Here is a 16,991-nt window from a genome sequence, read left to right as displayed (position 1 = left end):
TTCCAGACTGTTATGTTTTGATACTCTTATTGAAAAAATAAACATTTATTTTACTATATAAGGCATATAGCTTTCAATAAAATATGTAAAGAGTTTAAACAATGTTATTGTTGTTAAGAGTCAAAAATTCAATCATAACTTTTTATTGGCAAGAGTTACATGTACAGTGGCTGCAGATATTATATTGACTGCTGTTTAATATTATAATTTTATGAATAAATTTCTTAAGAAACAAATAACCAAGTCTACAATGATGTCGATTTATATGTAAAAAGAGTTACGCACACAGTTATAAACACTTATGTTATAACTTAAAAAACTGAAGCACTTATAAAGTAGTTTATAAAAATTAAAGCTGAATAAAATTTAAACAAAATTGAACCATATCTTAAAATTTACCTTATGGAAAGTCGTGTATGTTTTGGTATCAACGAAAAAGGTGGCTGAAACCCAGAAACTCTAACCTGTAAAAACATACATACTTTATATTATAAAAAATTTAGTTTTACTTTTAGATTAAAAAATCATACTATTATCGATAAAGATTGTAAAATAGGTTATATCTTAAACGATATGCCATTGTTTCAAACAACAACATATCTGTTATATGTGATATTGATCTATAAAACACAAATATTAATTTAATATTGTTTATATCTTAAAAGATGTCTGTTTCCAACAACAAAAATTGTTATTATTTGCGTTAAAATGTTAAGACGAGATATAAGCATACTACAGTAGTGGCCAAAAATTTAAGGTAGGCTACATTTTTTAAACTTTTTAAACTTATTGTTTATTTATGGCATTATTACCTGGGATACAAATAATTTTTTTATTATATTTTGATTTTTGAAGATATTTTGATTTATTTTACACAGTCAGGTTGCCATAGTTGTGATATTATGGGTAAAAAGCGTGATACTAATAACTTTGTTAAAGGTAAAAATAATGCACTATTTTCGGAGGGCTATTCTCAAAGTAGTATAGCAAAACAATTAAAAATATCAAGATGTGCCATGCAAAAAGCTTTACGTGTGGAAGACTATTCAAATTGCAAAAATTGTGGTAGAAAACGTGTGAGTACATCACGAGAAGACCTTTTTTTAAAGAATGTTGTTAATAGTGAGCCCCACACAACATTTGCAAGGTTATCACAACTTGCTATGGAAAGGGGACTTACTATTAGTTTGAGAACAATTAGAAGAAGATTGTGTTATGACTTTAATCTAGTTGCAAGAAGACCAGCTAAAAAGCCTTTATTAACTCCATCTCAATAACAAGCTAGGATTAAATTTTGTAAGGGTTTAAAAGACAAGACACCGGAATGGTGGGAACGTGAAATGTTTACAGACGAAAGTACCTTATAACAAGTTAGAAGCATAGGCTATAATTATGTTAGAAGACCTGTGTGAGAACGCCTGAATCCAAAGTATACCATAAAAAACAGTAAAACGACCTCCTTCAGTCATGGTATGGGGAGCAATCACAGCGCAAGGCCGATGCGGGTTGCACATCTTTAAAAAAGGTGAAAAAGTCAATGCACAAAAGTATCTGTGTATTGAAAGACAAAGTGAAACTGCACATGGAAATTACTAAAACCAGCATTTTCCAGCAAGATTCAGCACCTTCTCATACAGCTAAAACAGTTAAGAAGTGGTTTACTGATAATAAAATTGAATTATTATCTAATTGACCCTCAAGTTCACCCTATCTTAATGTTATTGAGTACTGCTGGAATATAATGAAGCAGAAAGTTGCAGCACATCAGCCAAAATCTGAGGAACATCTTCAAAAAGTTCTTAAAGAAGTGTGGACTAATGAAATCACTCGAGAATTTTGTAAAACATTAGTACATAGTATGCCAAGAAGAATACAAGCCGTGCTTGATAATAAGGGACATCCAACAAAGTATTGAACTATAACATTCAAGTCATTTAAACTTTTGCTATAATTTGGTGCTATAACTATTATTTTATTGAATATTAACAATTTTTGATAATTTTTATCTATTTTTTTTTCATTTATTTTACATTTTCTATTGTGTTTATTCAATAAAAAATTTACACCGCAAAATTTTTTGGCCACTACTGTAGATTCAATGCAATCAAATATCTGAAAATTCTCCTGTTATCAATTGCTTGATAGTTGTGAACATATACAACAGATATCTTTTATGCACTAAACACAACACAATCTGATTCCATAGAGATAGAAGAATGTATTTGGATAGATTGAATATCCATGAATAATCCATGAATGTATTTGCACTCTCTTAAGGAATATGTAGACTGATAAAACACACTAGTAAATTGTTTACTTTTCTCTATAAAATTATCCAAAATTTTCCATTGTACAGAACTCCTACCCCTGTACTACTTCAAACAATTAAACAGTCAAAGGCCGCTAGGACATTCACAAAGGCCACCAGGACTATCTGTGCATAATGTAAAACATTTTAAGCTTTTATAAATATGTATAAAATCTGTTTTACCAATTTATGCGAGTAAATGAACAATGAAAGTACTTTCCCAGCAAAATCATTTAAAGTTGATGATGGGTTAACAATTTAAAGTGAGAAAAACTTTCTCATTCTTAAAAAAATTAGAATAAATTATTTTAAAGATTTTAATCTCAGAAGTTGCTTTATTAAACTACTGTAATGATATCCAGATCAATATAGTAAACTCTAAGATTGATGCAGTTCATAAAGTCATTCATAGATGCTTTCACTGACTTATTGTCTAAATATTTGTATGTTTGTGTTTAAACCTCTTGGGCGGTATTAACTTACCCGTAAGTTACTTTATGTATGTTTGTGTTCTGTTTAAATCTCTGATGCAGTGTAAGCTCAGTAACTAACTAGTGATTCCAACTACAAAACCTATGCTTGCCTTATTATAAATCTCTAGTATTTTGTTAGATGTAATTTGTTTTTCCTAATGCATTTCCAAAACATCTTGTTTAATGTTTTAAAGTAATGTTTACAGAAAGTAACTCCTCCTAACTGCTCCAGTTCGGAGCAGTTAGGAGGATCATATAACCCAGTACTACCTGACCCATGCCCTGCTGCCTTGTAAGGTTTGCTTTTATAGGCAAGGATTAGGAGAAACAAACTCAGACTTAAAAATCCTCTTGATGCATTTTAAGCCAGAGTTTATATATTAAAAAGCCTGAACTCAATCAAGAGCATTGTGGCTCTGGATTGAGTAAGGCTAGAGATGGTGTCTCGATGAAAAAACTAAACCCTAACCCTAACCCTGAATGGATGCAGAACTTCATTGCATCCAGCTACTGTTTGTAGAAGGCCTCCTAGGCAAAGACTTAAGAGTAAGCAGAATAATTCTGCTAACCAGCCTGGAACCATATATCTTCATCTATTAGGGTGGTGTGGATGTAACACAGGTTTTCCTGCCTAGGATGATGAATGCTAGATTTTCTTGACTCTACGCATGGATTTTTGTTAGTTCCTTATTGATAGTGGCTATGCAGCTCATCCTGTTATCTCTTAATGAGGGTACAGGTTTAAAACTTAGTTTAATGGCTCTGAGGCTGGTTGGTAGTAAGGTTGCCCGAACTCTGTGATGTAATAGTTCTCAGAGAGGCTGATTCCATCAACAGCTGTAAAAAATCAGAGCATTAACAGTGCCATTTTGCACATGGATAGTGTTCCTGTTAGTGCTTTTGGTTCGTATTGTCAAGGCAACATAATGGGCCCTAAGCTACAACTTTATGTTAATTAACAGGACTGAGACAACTGCATAGTTCATTGCTTGGGTGGCTGTGCTCTATCTATAAATAAAACTTAAATCATGCCCAAAGTAACTTAAAATATTAAACATAAAAAACCATCCCTACCACATAACTCTTTAGACTCACTCTATCATTGCACTACTTACTTACCCTAAAGCTGACTGGGATTCTTTTCTTGATTTTCTTTGTGACAGTCCTTGGGCTGGTGTCTTTTCTCTCTCAGCTAATAAATGCACCTCCTCCATAACCTCCTGGATTCAGGCAAGAATTAAAGCTTTCACCTTCTTGTGCATCTGTTATATCTAACTGTAACCATATTTTTATCTTTTTCAAAAGAATAACTCTCTTGAGAACAAAGGGCTATTTATTATTGCAAGAATTCGATGCAAAAATGTGCTGTCTAATGCTAAGCTCCAATATTCTCGTTCACTAAATCCTGTATCTTATCTCAGAAGTTAGGCTCCAGAGACTTTTGGAAAACCTTCAACAGCATCGTTAACAAGGGTAGATCTAACATTTCATCTCTCATACATGGGAATGATCTTATCAGCTCTCTCAAAGATAAGACAGAACTATTTGCAAAGAACTTTTCTTCTAATTTGACTTTTGAATCTTATGACCATTTTCTTTTTTCCATTCCAATCAAACAAGTTAACCCATTGTTAGACATTCAAATCACTCCAGCTTTTCTGCTTTCTGGAAAATGCCATCCACTTATTGTCTGATTGCCAGGTCAATCTTCTTTCTGTTATTAGCAAGTCTTTGAACAGCAAACTTTTCATATCACACTTTGAGTCAAAAACTTACTGTCAAACAGTCGATATGGTTTCCAATCCTCTTGCTCTACGGCTGTGTCTAAAAGATTTTATTGTGCATTAGATGAAGACGGATAGGCTAGGGCCATTGCTCTTGACATATCTAAAGCTTTCAACAATATTTGGCATGCTGGTCTTTTCCATTAGCTTGTTCCATATGGTGTATCTGGGAAAGTTTTTGAGATTATCAAATCATTTTTATCTAATCGCTTTAATAAAGTCTTCTGCATTTCCAGTAACTTCTAGGGTACCTCAAGAACCTATTCTTGGTTCTGTTTTGTTTCTTATCTACATTAATGATCTTCCTGTCAACCTTAGATCTAAAGTAGCTTTTTTTGCTGAAAACTCAATTTTATACTCCTGTCTTGACAAAAAGTCTTCTCTTTTCTATTGTTTAGAACACGCAGCCAATCTTGAATTTTATCTCACTTCTGTAACAGTATGTTGGGGATTGCAGTAGCTTGTGAATTTTAGCTCCAACAAAACTCAGTCATTTACTGCAAACAACTATCACAATACTGTCAACATTCCAATATTATTAAATGGCAACCTTCATACTGAGTCCTCTTCTTTACATTTTCATGGATTATTGTTCACTACTGACCTTTCATGATAAGCATATACAATCGATTGCTAAATTAGCATCTGCTAAGGTTGCTTCTTTTATTGTACTTTTTCTGCTCCTGATTTCATTCTTTACCTTGAAAAATCTCTTATTCGTCCCTGTATGGAATACTGTTGTTATATTTAGGCTGGTTCTTCTAATGATGCTCTTTCTTTTCAAGACAAAGACAAAAAATGGATTTTTAACATAGTTGGACCCGCTCTATCTGCAAAGTTTGAGCCTCTCTCCCATTGGCATAAAGTTGCATTTCATTCTCTTTTAAACAAATACTATCATGGTCACTGTTCAAAGGAGCTATCATCTCTACTTTTATCAACTAAAACTCATTATTGCTTGACTTGTCATTCAGCAAAGTCTCATTCTTTTACTGTATTTATCTCTGCATGTTCTAAAAATATTTATTTGTCTAGTTTTATTCCATGCACTTCAACCCTTTAAAACTCCAATCTTCATGTTTTCCTGACTCATAAAACCTACAACTTTTTAAGTTTTCTGTCAACCATTTCCTTGCTCTTTAACTCTACCCTTTTTTTTTCTTTTTATTAACTCCCAACTTTTTAGTGGTTGCTTACAGTTGGGAGTGAATCAAAATAATAATAAAATTTAATTTATAATTTATATGGCTAGGAGTTAATTTTGTCTCTGATATAATGCAGATATAAAGATATTCACGCCATACACAAACACACACCATACACAAACATTACACCATAAACAAACTCTTTTTCAAGATTAGAACTGTGAGAATTCTAAAATGTTTTGTGAAAATTAGAATTTAAAAAAAATTAAATTACACAAAAATTGTAATAAATAAATAAATAAATAAAAAATTAAATAAAAATTTTTTTAAATATAAATAACTGGATTGAAAAAAATCTCCAAAACTAAACATTTTCTGATACCACAATTCTAAAATCTATTAATATATCAAATATAATATGTGTATAATATATTTTATAGATAAATCTATAAAATATATTATACACTTTATCCTTTAAAGACTATAATAAATCTTAAAGATAAAGTTTTTTAAGGATTAAACGTTTAAGAAAATTTTTTATTAGTTTATCAACTGTTTATCTCATCAGAAATGAGAAAAAAAAAAGAGGTGAAAAAATCTGCACTTTATATTCATCTCTTTTTTACAATCATTATGACTTGCCTATAGGTTATAAAAAATAAAAAACAACATAGCATACATAACATACATAATTATGTAACAAAAAACAACATAAATAACATAAAACCTTTTGTATTTCATTGCTATCATTACACAGTCGAAATTTTTGTTCATTGGTTTCACCAACAGCAACTTCATTAAATAAAATATTTTCATCTTTTACAAAAACACATCCATCATTTAGTGAACTTTGTGGAATAACATTTACTTTGTTTGGCATATTATCATTGTTTGAATTGTTTTCTTGTGAAACAACTTCTTGAATATTACCACTATTAAATGAAGATTACCAAATATAAAATTAATATTACCACTATGAAATGAATATTACCAAACATAAAATGAAACTATTATTGAATGAATAATATAAAATGAATTACCACTATAAAATGAATATTACAAATAATTATTTTTTAAATTATTATGTATTATTTAACTAATATTTACTTACATTTGTTTACCGATGCGAAAAATTTAAAAAATAAGTTTAAAACCATTTATAGTATGCTAACTATTAAACAAATTTTGATGTATTGGTATATTTGTCAAAAATTAAAAAAATTAAAAAAATATATATATACTTGATATCCGTGCTTTTGGAATGCAGAATTGGTTTAGCAGTTCCAATTTTTTTTGAAGAAATATCGTCATCACTGAGAACACCCTAAAATAGCAACAACAAAAAAAGTTAACAAAAGAATAATTTCCTTAAATATACAATTAAATAATGTTGAGTTGTGTAAACAGATTGAATGTGTTTATAAATGTATATTTTAAAAATATATGCTTTTTATGTATTTTTTTACTTCTCCAAGGTTAAGATAGCCACTAAAGTTAGCGAAGCTACTCATTCTAAGTTTGGCGAGGTCACACATTCTATGGTTGGCGAGGCTATTCATTCTAAGGTTGGGGAGGCTACTCATTTTAAGGTTGGCAAGGTTACTAATTCTAAGTTTGGGGAGGCATTCTATTTTGAATGCTATTACAAAAAACTCTCTTTATCCTTTGAATCAAAAATCACACACAACTAAATGTTAAGGATACTTTATTGTATTTGTTAATATAAGGCACAGTGAACTTATTTTTCTGTGCGGAAGTTTTGTTTTTTCAAATATTGTGTTTTTAAGTTTAAGGGTTAAAAGATGATTGCAATAATGATTTAAAAAAATACCCTCTTAACTGTAGTATCTACTGAGGCAATCAGCAAATTTCAAATAAAAAAACTTTTTTCAGATTTAAAAGGAATTGAATTTGTAAGGAAATCAAAAATTATTCAATATTGAATATTTTGTTTGCTATTTTAGAGTTTTTATGCTTTGGCACTCTGACATCATACCGAAATAGGAGTTGTATGGGCTTCAGTACATACATCAACTGATATAAAAAGTACATGCAAAGGAGTTGCAGCTACATTGATTGAGGGTTTGGGTTGAGGCAGCGTTTCATTATTCTTAACATTTTTTTATTTAAAAAAAAACCCTATTAAGTCAGCAAAAAAAGTTGACAAATGCATACCTATATGCTCTATAGTAGATATGTATGTGTGTATATATATATATATATATATATATATATATATATATATATATATATATATATATATATATATATATATATATATATATATATATATATATATACATATATATATATATACATACATATATATATATATATATATATATATATATATATATACATATATATATATATATATATATATATATATTTATATATATATATATACACACATATATACACACACACACATAGATAGTCAATATATGTACTGAATAGTGTTTTATTGATGTTTTATCCAAGTTCCGTATCATGCATATTCATTTTTTTATTGATTGCTTAACTTGCTCCACACAGTTGCTCAACTGACCCTCAACTGATCAAAAAAATCGCTTTTTTCTTGACCGATTTTCAGCAAGTTGATATCTTATGAATAGTGAAAAAATTATGTAAATCCAAAGCACTGTTTATAAGGTCTATTAGATTTAGTAAAGCCCATGACAGCCACCTATTTCAGTATGATCTCAGACTGCTAACTAAAGCATGCATTTATATATCACATAGGCTTTTAAAGATCTTTAGGGTTAAAAAAAATGTTCAAGAGAAAATTTTTGTACCAGAGTTTAGGTACTTTTTATTTTCAAAAAAAAGTACCTAAACTCTGGTTTTCATTTTACTTTCAAAATTAGAAGACCATCAATTAACTTCAAGTGTTTGTGGTAGGTGTAGAAACCTTCTTTTAAAAATTGAGAAGAGGAAAAAACACCAGACTTCTATGGACCATTTGATTTTTCAAAAGTTATAATTTCAATACCAATAAGATCAAACCCATTGTGTCAGTGTATTATCTGTGAAAAAGCATGTTATGATCTGATGGTGATGGGTCCTCTAGGGTTTTTTATTCCCCTTATGGAGACCTCCAGTAGCACAGGATTTTTTACCATCTCGGCGTCAAAGTATGCCAGCATTATTGGCAACCAATAGGCCAAGGAATCTCTCATCCAAACCCTTGTAATGTTCAAAATGCAAGAGAAAATCTTAGTACAGCTCTAAATCAGGTTACTGGTGCATCAGAGATTGTTGTATCTGACATTCAACATCACAAAAAAGTTAAAACTGCAGGTATTACATCCACTGTCAAATTAGGTAAAAATTGGATTACAAGGAACAAAAATAATTGCTGCTTTCAGAGCTTTCAATAAAGTTGTAAAACTATGCTTTGGTAATGGTATTGATCCCATGTACAAAAATGCCTAATCATTTGAAATTGTATAAAGAGATTTTGGAATTTCAATTATTCCAAAAGTGCATGCTGTAATCCAGCACATCACCCAATTCCTTAAAAATCAGCCCAAAAAGCATGACATTGACAAGCAAAATAAACCTTCAAATACTCAGAATATTCAGAAGAACTTATCAAAAAAACTTGGCTTTTATAGTTAACAAGCATCATAATCATTTTATTTCAATTTCATTAAGTTTTTTGGGAATCTGGTGCCTTTAAAAGAAATACTATTTATCATCATTAAGTCTTTTGGGAATCTGGTGCCTATAAAAGAAATACTATTCATCTTCATTAAGTATGGGAATCTGGTGCCTTTAAAAGAGATACTATTCATCTGGAATACAGCGCAAAACTTAGGCTTGGTTAGGAATTGCGTGTGATTGCATGCTGTGCTTGACCACAACTTTTTAAGTTTGTTAACTAATCAAATCACGAAATGGTTTTGAAAAAAGATTGAATTTTTTATTAAATAATTTAACATTTCATTTAAAGTAAAGCTAAAGTATGTAAATAAAATAAAATCTATAACAAATAAATTATATAATGGAATTACATTTTTTTCCTTATTTAACGATCATTAAAAGTTGTTACTTTATATAAAGGAGAATTGCTTAACTTTATAAAAACATAAAAGATTGAAATTTCAAAGTTATTAATTCTAAACATAAATGTAATTTATTAAAATTTTCTCATAAAGTTATAATTTTTTGAGCTTTGTTTTGGTTTGGCTTTAGTAGAGCTTTATTTTTTAAGTTTTTTTTTATCTTAAATTCTTTCCTTTTTTTAGAAAAATTATTTTTGCAATTGTCTTTTTTTTTGCACATTTTTGAAATGTTCTAAAAACATCTAAAAAACCATGGTCAAGTTGTTGCAACAAAATGCTTTATGCGTGGTCAAAAACAGTGTGCAATAGCCTGATCAAGCCTGAAAACTCAAAAAACTGAAAAATAATTCAAGAATAAAAAATAAGAATAAGTAGCAACTTTTACTGAAAAATGTGAAACATTTTTTTAAGAAAGCATTTCATTGTGTTTGTGTTTTAAAAATCTTTTGCATTTAAAGTCTTTGTTTTTTTATTTTGTTTTAAACTGCTAGAATACATGAATGCATAATATTTGTGAAGAATTGGATAATTTAAACAATATCTATTTTATGAAAATTATATATTTTGATTATTACTATTATTTTTCTTGATAAAAATAGTAAAATGGGCATAACTTTTTTGGATCCTCTAAAATAATTTTGAAAATTCGTGAAAAATACCTATATACATAAACTTTTGAATTTTTTTTAAACCTAAAGAAATTTAGTCTATGTGACCAATTTATCTATCTATATATAAACACAATTTCTTCGTTTATTTTTTCTTCAACTGATGAGTTTTTACACACACACACATGTTTTTAGAATGATGTAAAATTTCCTATAAAAATAATTAAAGCAATAAACCTTTCCAACAAGTTCTATCCTATGTTTTTTAGAAAGATGATTTCCTTCATACATTATCTAAAAAAGAGTTAAAAAATATATTTAGTAATGAATTTTTATATTACTATCATAAACATGTATATATGTGTGTGTGTATATATATATATATATACACACACACATATATATATATGTATACATATGCATGTATGTGTATATATATATATATATATATATATATATATATATATATATATATATATATATATATATATATATATATATATATATATATATATATATATATATATATATATATGTATATATCAGCCCTCAGAACTAGGGTCAGCATTTGGCTGAACCTGACAGTGTCTAAGGTCGGCAATTTTTTGCAGACCTAGTTTTATATATTGTTGTGGTGAAAATATTCCTTTTCTTAAATAATAATACTTTTTTATGAAATATATCTACATGATGAAAAGTGCTTTTTTATGAAGTATTTATATACATATGTCTATAAGCTTTTTTCAAGTTTTATAAACATCTCAATATTAATTGGGGAACAACTTCTGTCTTAACCACATGCAATTTACCACAAAAAATGAACATTTTCTTTATATTCTGAATTAAAAATGATGATAAAAGCAGCAAAACAAACATTTTGTTTAATTTCTAAATAAAATAATTGAAATAAAAACAGCAAAACAAACGCTTCATTTAAATTCTAAACAAATTTAAAAAAAAACAACAGCAAAACAAACATTAAATTTAATTTCTAAATAAAATAATTGAAATAAAAACAGCAAAACAAACGCTTCATTTAAATTCTAAACAAATTTAAAAAAAAAACAACAGCAAAACAAACATTAAATTTAATTTCTAAATAAAATAATTAGAATAAAAACCAAAAAGCAAAATTATGATATCAGTGATACATTATGTATCAGCGCAAAGTGCAACATATCAGTGATTGATAGGTAAGTCATGTTGCAGTGAACACACTGCAAACAGCTTATCTTGCGCTTCATCTGATAACATGAAATGCTGCCATATTTGACAGTCTAATCCTTGTGTTCATCCATCTAATCCTTGAATTCTTTAAAAAATCAGAGGTAGTCACAAGTATTTGAGAAAAAGGTGGCTTAAATAAATAAAAAATTTCATAACTTTGCATTTATTTAAGCCACCATAACTTCAAAAGCAATAAATACAAAAACTCATAAATTAGTTTTTTTAGGAAATTTATACTTTTTTAATGAAATTTTATGAATGTTGGGGGAGGAGGGGGGCATTTGATACCCAATCCACGCCTCCACCGTAGAATCTGGTTATCATATCTTTAAAGTAATGAAAAATACCACATAGGTGTAATCATGCTATTTCAGTATAACTTCACACTTATTAATGATCACCTCTGGTTTGGTTAAGACCTTACCACTAACCCTGACAAATGCAAAGTGGAACAATGGCCTTTTTGTCCTTTATTCAGATTTTTGACACCTTTTTTTAAATTGGAACTTTTTTGAATCATTTTTACCATCCTAGAAGATTCAAGCATTCAATTTCAGAAAATTCAACTCAAATTTATTAAAGTTATATCCATCATTCAGACCTTGAAACAAATTTTTGTACTTTAATTTTCAATCTTTTTGTATGGATTTGTGTTTCAAAACACATAGACAAACAAGCTCCACCCAGGAAGAAAAAAAATACCTGCAAGATTTAAAGTCTGTTCCAGGGATACTTATTACTAGCCAAAAGACCCAAATGAGATCTACAAGCAGTTTTACTTTACCATTTTAGATGTGGTTTTGGTTAGCCTCTGCAACAGATTTGAACCAACTGAAACCACTAATCATTAAAAAAGAGTAGAAGAATTTGTAATCTGATAAATTAACACTGAATGCAGTATCAACTTCATCAAAAGCTTCTACTATGAAAATTTTTCTCATTACCAAAGATTGCAGCTTTATCGGGACCTTTTCATTGATAAAGCTAAGAGAAAAAAAAAGTTTAATTAAAAGATTTTCAATCAGCTCATCATTAAATCATCAAAGTTGATTTGTTGAACAAATTAAAATGAGAAGAATCTCTTTAGATTATATTTATTTTATTTAAATCATTCTGGCCCAGTCTGTGTCAACTTGCACAGCAGAATGGTCATTTAGTAGTTTGCGTAGACTGAAAACTTTTCTTTGATCGACCATGAGCCAAAAGGCTGAGCATAGTTTCTCTAATGAATACCAAAAAAGAAATTGTCTGGAATCTTGAAAATGGATTTTTTGTTAAATGTTTTTTTTTTCAGAATAATTCTATTTTTTTTTTTTAAATAACTGCTTGCACATTTATTTTTATTATTTATTTGCTTAATACATATTATATGAAAAGACATAAAAAAGCTAAGAAGTTTTTAAATTCCAAACATGATTACTGTCACCGGGGAAGAAGATGTTTGTCTCTGAAATATGCCTGGACTAGTTTTTAGAACCAGAAGTCAGTTATAAATCCATGCATAGGTGTTTAACCTATCAAGGTTGTCTAGATTATGACTGGACTGGCTTGGTGTGGTTTAGAGATAAATCTTTTATGCTGGTTACTAACAAAACAAGACCTTACTGAAAAACATAAACAGCACAGACTTACGCATTACACCGTTACACCCATATGCACATTAGGGTGATGCTATTTTTTATTTTCTCATGAAACCTTTTCCATAATATCAATAAATGTATTCATATTAAGGAAAATATTATAAAAATTTATTCAGAAAAGTTTAATAAAAAACAATTAAATATTTTAAAATTTTATTAGGTCAAAAAAAGAAGTTACTTTATAGAAATAAGAAAAAAATTACTGATAATTAATACTTAATTATAAATTAAGTAATACTTATAAGGATTACTTAAGTACAATTATCCTTAATTAGAGAATATTCATACCATTTTTAAATTAGATGAAGTTAATTGTTATTATATTATAAATTTAGTTTAACTATCATTTTTGGAGTAATTTTTTAAAAATTCATTTTTTTCTAATTGATTAAAAATATAAATATATTTCCATAAATATGTCCTGCATAAGTGCTAATGGAGCCTCTAAGGGAAGGCGGACAACTCTAGACCACTATGTTCAAAAGAATCGAGGAAGCTTCTAGCTTCAGCTTCTGTTTTCCCTTACTTGAATAAGAATTTTTACCTAATCTAGAGCTACCAACTAAATTGTCATGTTCTCACTCACCAAGATGGAACAGAAAGCAATTTATATCTTACTGGGCTACTTTTTAATCCATAAAGAAAGGCAATCATTGAAAGAAATAGCTAAGTTTATTAGCTGTTCTTGGTCACATGCATGGTTTAAAATGATGGAGGAACCCAATTGGGTGTACCTGAAAGAGGCCACATCAGCCTGCATTACAGCCCAAGAAAGCTCTGACCAGACATATTCTTGGTGTTGAAGTCACATTAAAAAATGTGCATAGAATGAATGAGGTTGCTGAGAGAGGACTCCAAGCTAAAGACATCCGAGCTTACCGGGCTAAGTCTGATGATACTCTTGAAAAACTTTTCTTAACTGAAATGTTTATTAAAATGTCTAATCAACAAAAATCTAACTTTTTAAACTTTGTTTAATTATATTATAGTTTGTACAGTAAAAAAAAACAAGAAAATAAATATAGAACTTTTGTCTTATTTTTACAAAGTAATTTTTTTTTTGACCTAATAAAATTTTTAAAAATTTAACTATTTTTTATTAAATTAAACTATGTTTTGGACACAATTATTGATGTTTTAGAAAAGGTTTCACATAGTGTTTTAACAAAAAGTTATTATAGCATCACCCTAATGCACATACAGCCTGTTACATTGTTTTGCATGCTTTTTGTTTTTTTATAGATAAACTATCTTTGTTTGAACTCATCCTTATTTAGATAATATATTATTTTAATAGACAGTCTGTGTTATGTTGTATATATGTGGTGTAACCATGCGTGTTTGAGTTTTGTTATATTATTTTTGTTAACTAGCTGCTTTTTCTGTTTTTTGATGTGTTTTACTATGTTTTTGTTATTGTTTCAAAATTACATTAGTCTGACCATAGAGAAAACTTTATTTTTAGTAATCTTGATTTAGTTATGGTTTCAAGATTCGAACAGTAAAGAAAACTTTATCTCTAAAAAAATAATTTTCGTTTTTTACATTAATCTTGTATCACATATTATACCATAGTAATATTACACAAAAAATTTTTTAAGTTATTCATATGTTCAGTATTCTAGCATGTATAAACTGATATTTAATGTGTAGATTTCTTTTAGTTTGACTATTTTATATCTATTTTACCCTTAGGAAAAAAGTAACAAGCAAAAGTTTCTTCTTGATTGAATATTTTTACAAAATAATATTGACTGCAATCTTTTTTAAAACTAAACTTTACATAATTTTTTTATTATTCAATAAAAAGTTTAAGACTTTGGTAGGATTTTGATATTTATAAATAACCATTTTATTTATTTTCATCTACTTTATTTATATTTATTTTTATCTTCTTTATATTTTTGTTTTGATTTTGCAAAAAAAATTTCATCTTTAAAATAAAAGCTTAGCATTTCCAATTTAGTTTCAAATCTGCTTTTTAAAATGGAGTTGCTTCTATAGCATCCAGCTCATATTTCAAAGTCATTTGTTTTGGCCCACAGTGCTATTGTTAGATATGTTCATTGAAAAAAAAAAAAAAACATGCCATAAAATGTTTTACTTGGAAACCAAGTAAAACTATCTACTCAGTTCACTTCAATTTTTTGGTGCTATATATATATATATATATATATATATATATATATATATATACATATATATATATATATATATATATATACATATATATATATATATATATATGCATAATATATATATATATATATATATATATATATATATATATATATATATATATATATATATATATATATATATATATATATATATATATATGTATATGCATTTATATATATATATATGCAAAAATCTATATATATAAAAGCTGTTTCAGTAATCACTTCTTTACCATTCTTCAGATTCTTCCTGAGCCGTTTGCCGTTCTTTATAATTTCTACGATAATCGGATATTCAATATAAGGCAACAGGTTGTTTCCTCCAAGTTCTATATCTATACTACGCAAAGGACTAGGTCAAGAACATAATATTGAAAACCAATTAATAGTGGTTCTTCCAGTTCCTTTCCAGCAAAATGTCATTTTAACTGACTGACAATTCCATTCTTTCTTGTGGTGTTTACATTCGTAGGGTTTGCTACAATTATCTTTAAACTCTTCTATAAATTGCATTCATTGAGAATAGCGGTTATATCTTTAACAACAATATCTGTTTTTCCATCTGGTAGATCTTGTGCTTGTAACTTAACTTCTCTTTGTTTATTCTTTGAAACTAACACTTGATATTCTTGGTGACTAATATGTTTACCATCAAAGTACAGTGATCAGTATTCTAAATGTACTTTTTTTTATTTCTTTTTTAAGTTAAACAACTTTCTTTAATACTCAATCTAAATATACCAGACTGTGAAGGTGTCTGAATGTCGATCCCATCTTAAGATAACTGCTGGTAGGTAACTTTAAAGATGTTACTATTTTAGTTGCAGTTTTGGATTTGGTTGAGTTCTTGCTGGCACTTGTGGACTGTTCTTCTGAATCTTCAGACTCTTGATATTCTGCCGCAGACTTGTATTCAGAAGTTAGCGTTGTTGCTGTTGCCGTTACTGTTGTTGAAGTAGGCTTCAAGGACATTTTTCTTCTTTTGGATGGATGAATAGTTTTTGAACTAGCAACCTTTCCAGATCCAGTATACTTGGCCTGTCCTCTGCTTTCAATTTGAAGATGATACAATCTTTTATCCTCACTGCAGAGTCATTAACTATCTTTTTTTGTGATGTCAAAAACTTGATTCAATGGATTGTATTAACTTTGTTTTACACATTTATCGTACGTCTTCAGCACTTGATCCAGTTTTGCCTGTGCAACTTTAATTGATAAATGTGGAAAATTTAATTTCTTTTGCCATATACCTGTTACTTCTTTCTCAATTTGTTTTATGCGTTTCCATCTCTCTTTGATGGATTCTCTCAAACACAGATAATGACCAACAATTTGGACTTTGAGTGGTATCCTGCTGTTTTCTTCAAGTGATTGTTCTTCTAATGGAACACTTCTTTTTTTCCTATGTAACTAAAATCTTGCAAGATAATTGATTTGTATAATTGAAGATAATACTTGAATATATTTCTGAAAGGCAATAATAATAAACATAAGTACATTTCTATGTTATTTGATTACCATCAGGCGAAAACAGATTCATATATAATTATTAGCATTGC

At 28.5% G+C, this 16,991-nt stretch overlaps 1 protein-coding gene across 4 annotated transcripts in view; it reads right to left on the bottom strand.

The window, feature by feature from the left end:
- The window catches only part of LOC101237638 (centrosomal protein of 192 kDa), a 113,378-nt gene that overhangs the window by 5,595 nt on the left and 90,792 nt on the right, over positions 1 to 16,991 (bottom strand). For all 4 annotated transcript variants that reach the window (XM_065819999.1, XM_065820001.1, XM_065819998.1 and 1 more), the window contains exons 31-34: positions 10,623 to 10,679; positions 6,952 to 7,034; positions 6,438 to 6,642; positions 400 to 464 (exon numbers count right to left, since the gene is read on the bottom strand). In XM_065819999.1, coding sequence (XP_065676071.1) covers positions 400 to 464; positions 6,438 to 6,642; positions 6,952 to 7,034; positions 10,623 to 10,679 — 410 coding nt within the window. The remainder of the gene's footprint in view (positions 1 to 399; positions 465 to 6,437; positions 6,643 to 6,951; positions 7,035 to 10,622; positions 10,680 to 16,991) is intronic.

This window comes from Hydra vulgaris, chromosome 15 (assembly GCF_038396675.1).
Source record: "Hydra vulgaris chromosome 15, alternate assembly HydraT2T_AEP".
Lineage (NCBI taxonomy): Eukaryota > Metazoa > Cnidaria > Hydrozoa > Anthoathecata > Hydridae > Hydra > Hydra vulgaris.
Note: the sequence above shows the minus strand (reverse complement) of the source record. Positions and strands in the feature narration are given on the sequence as shown.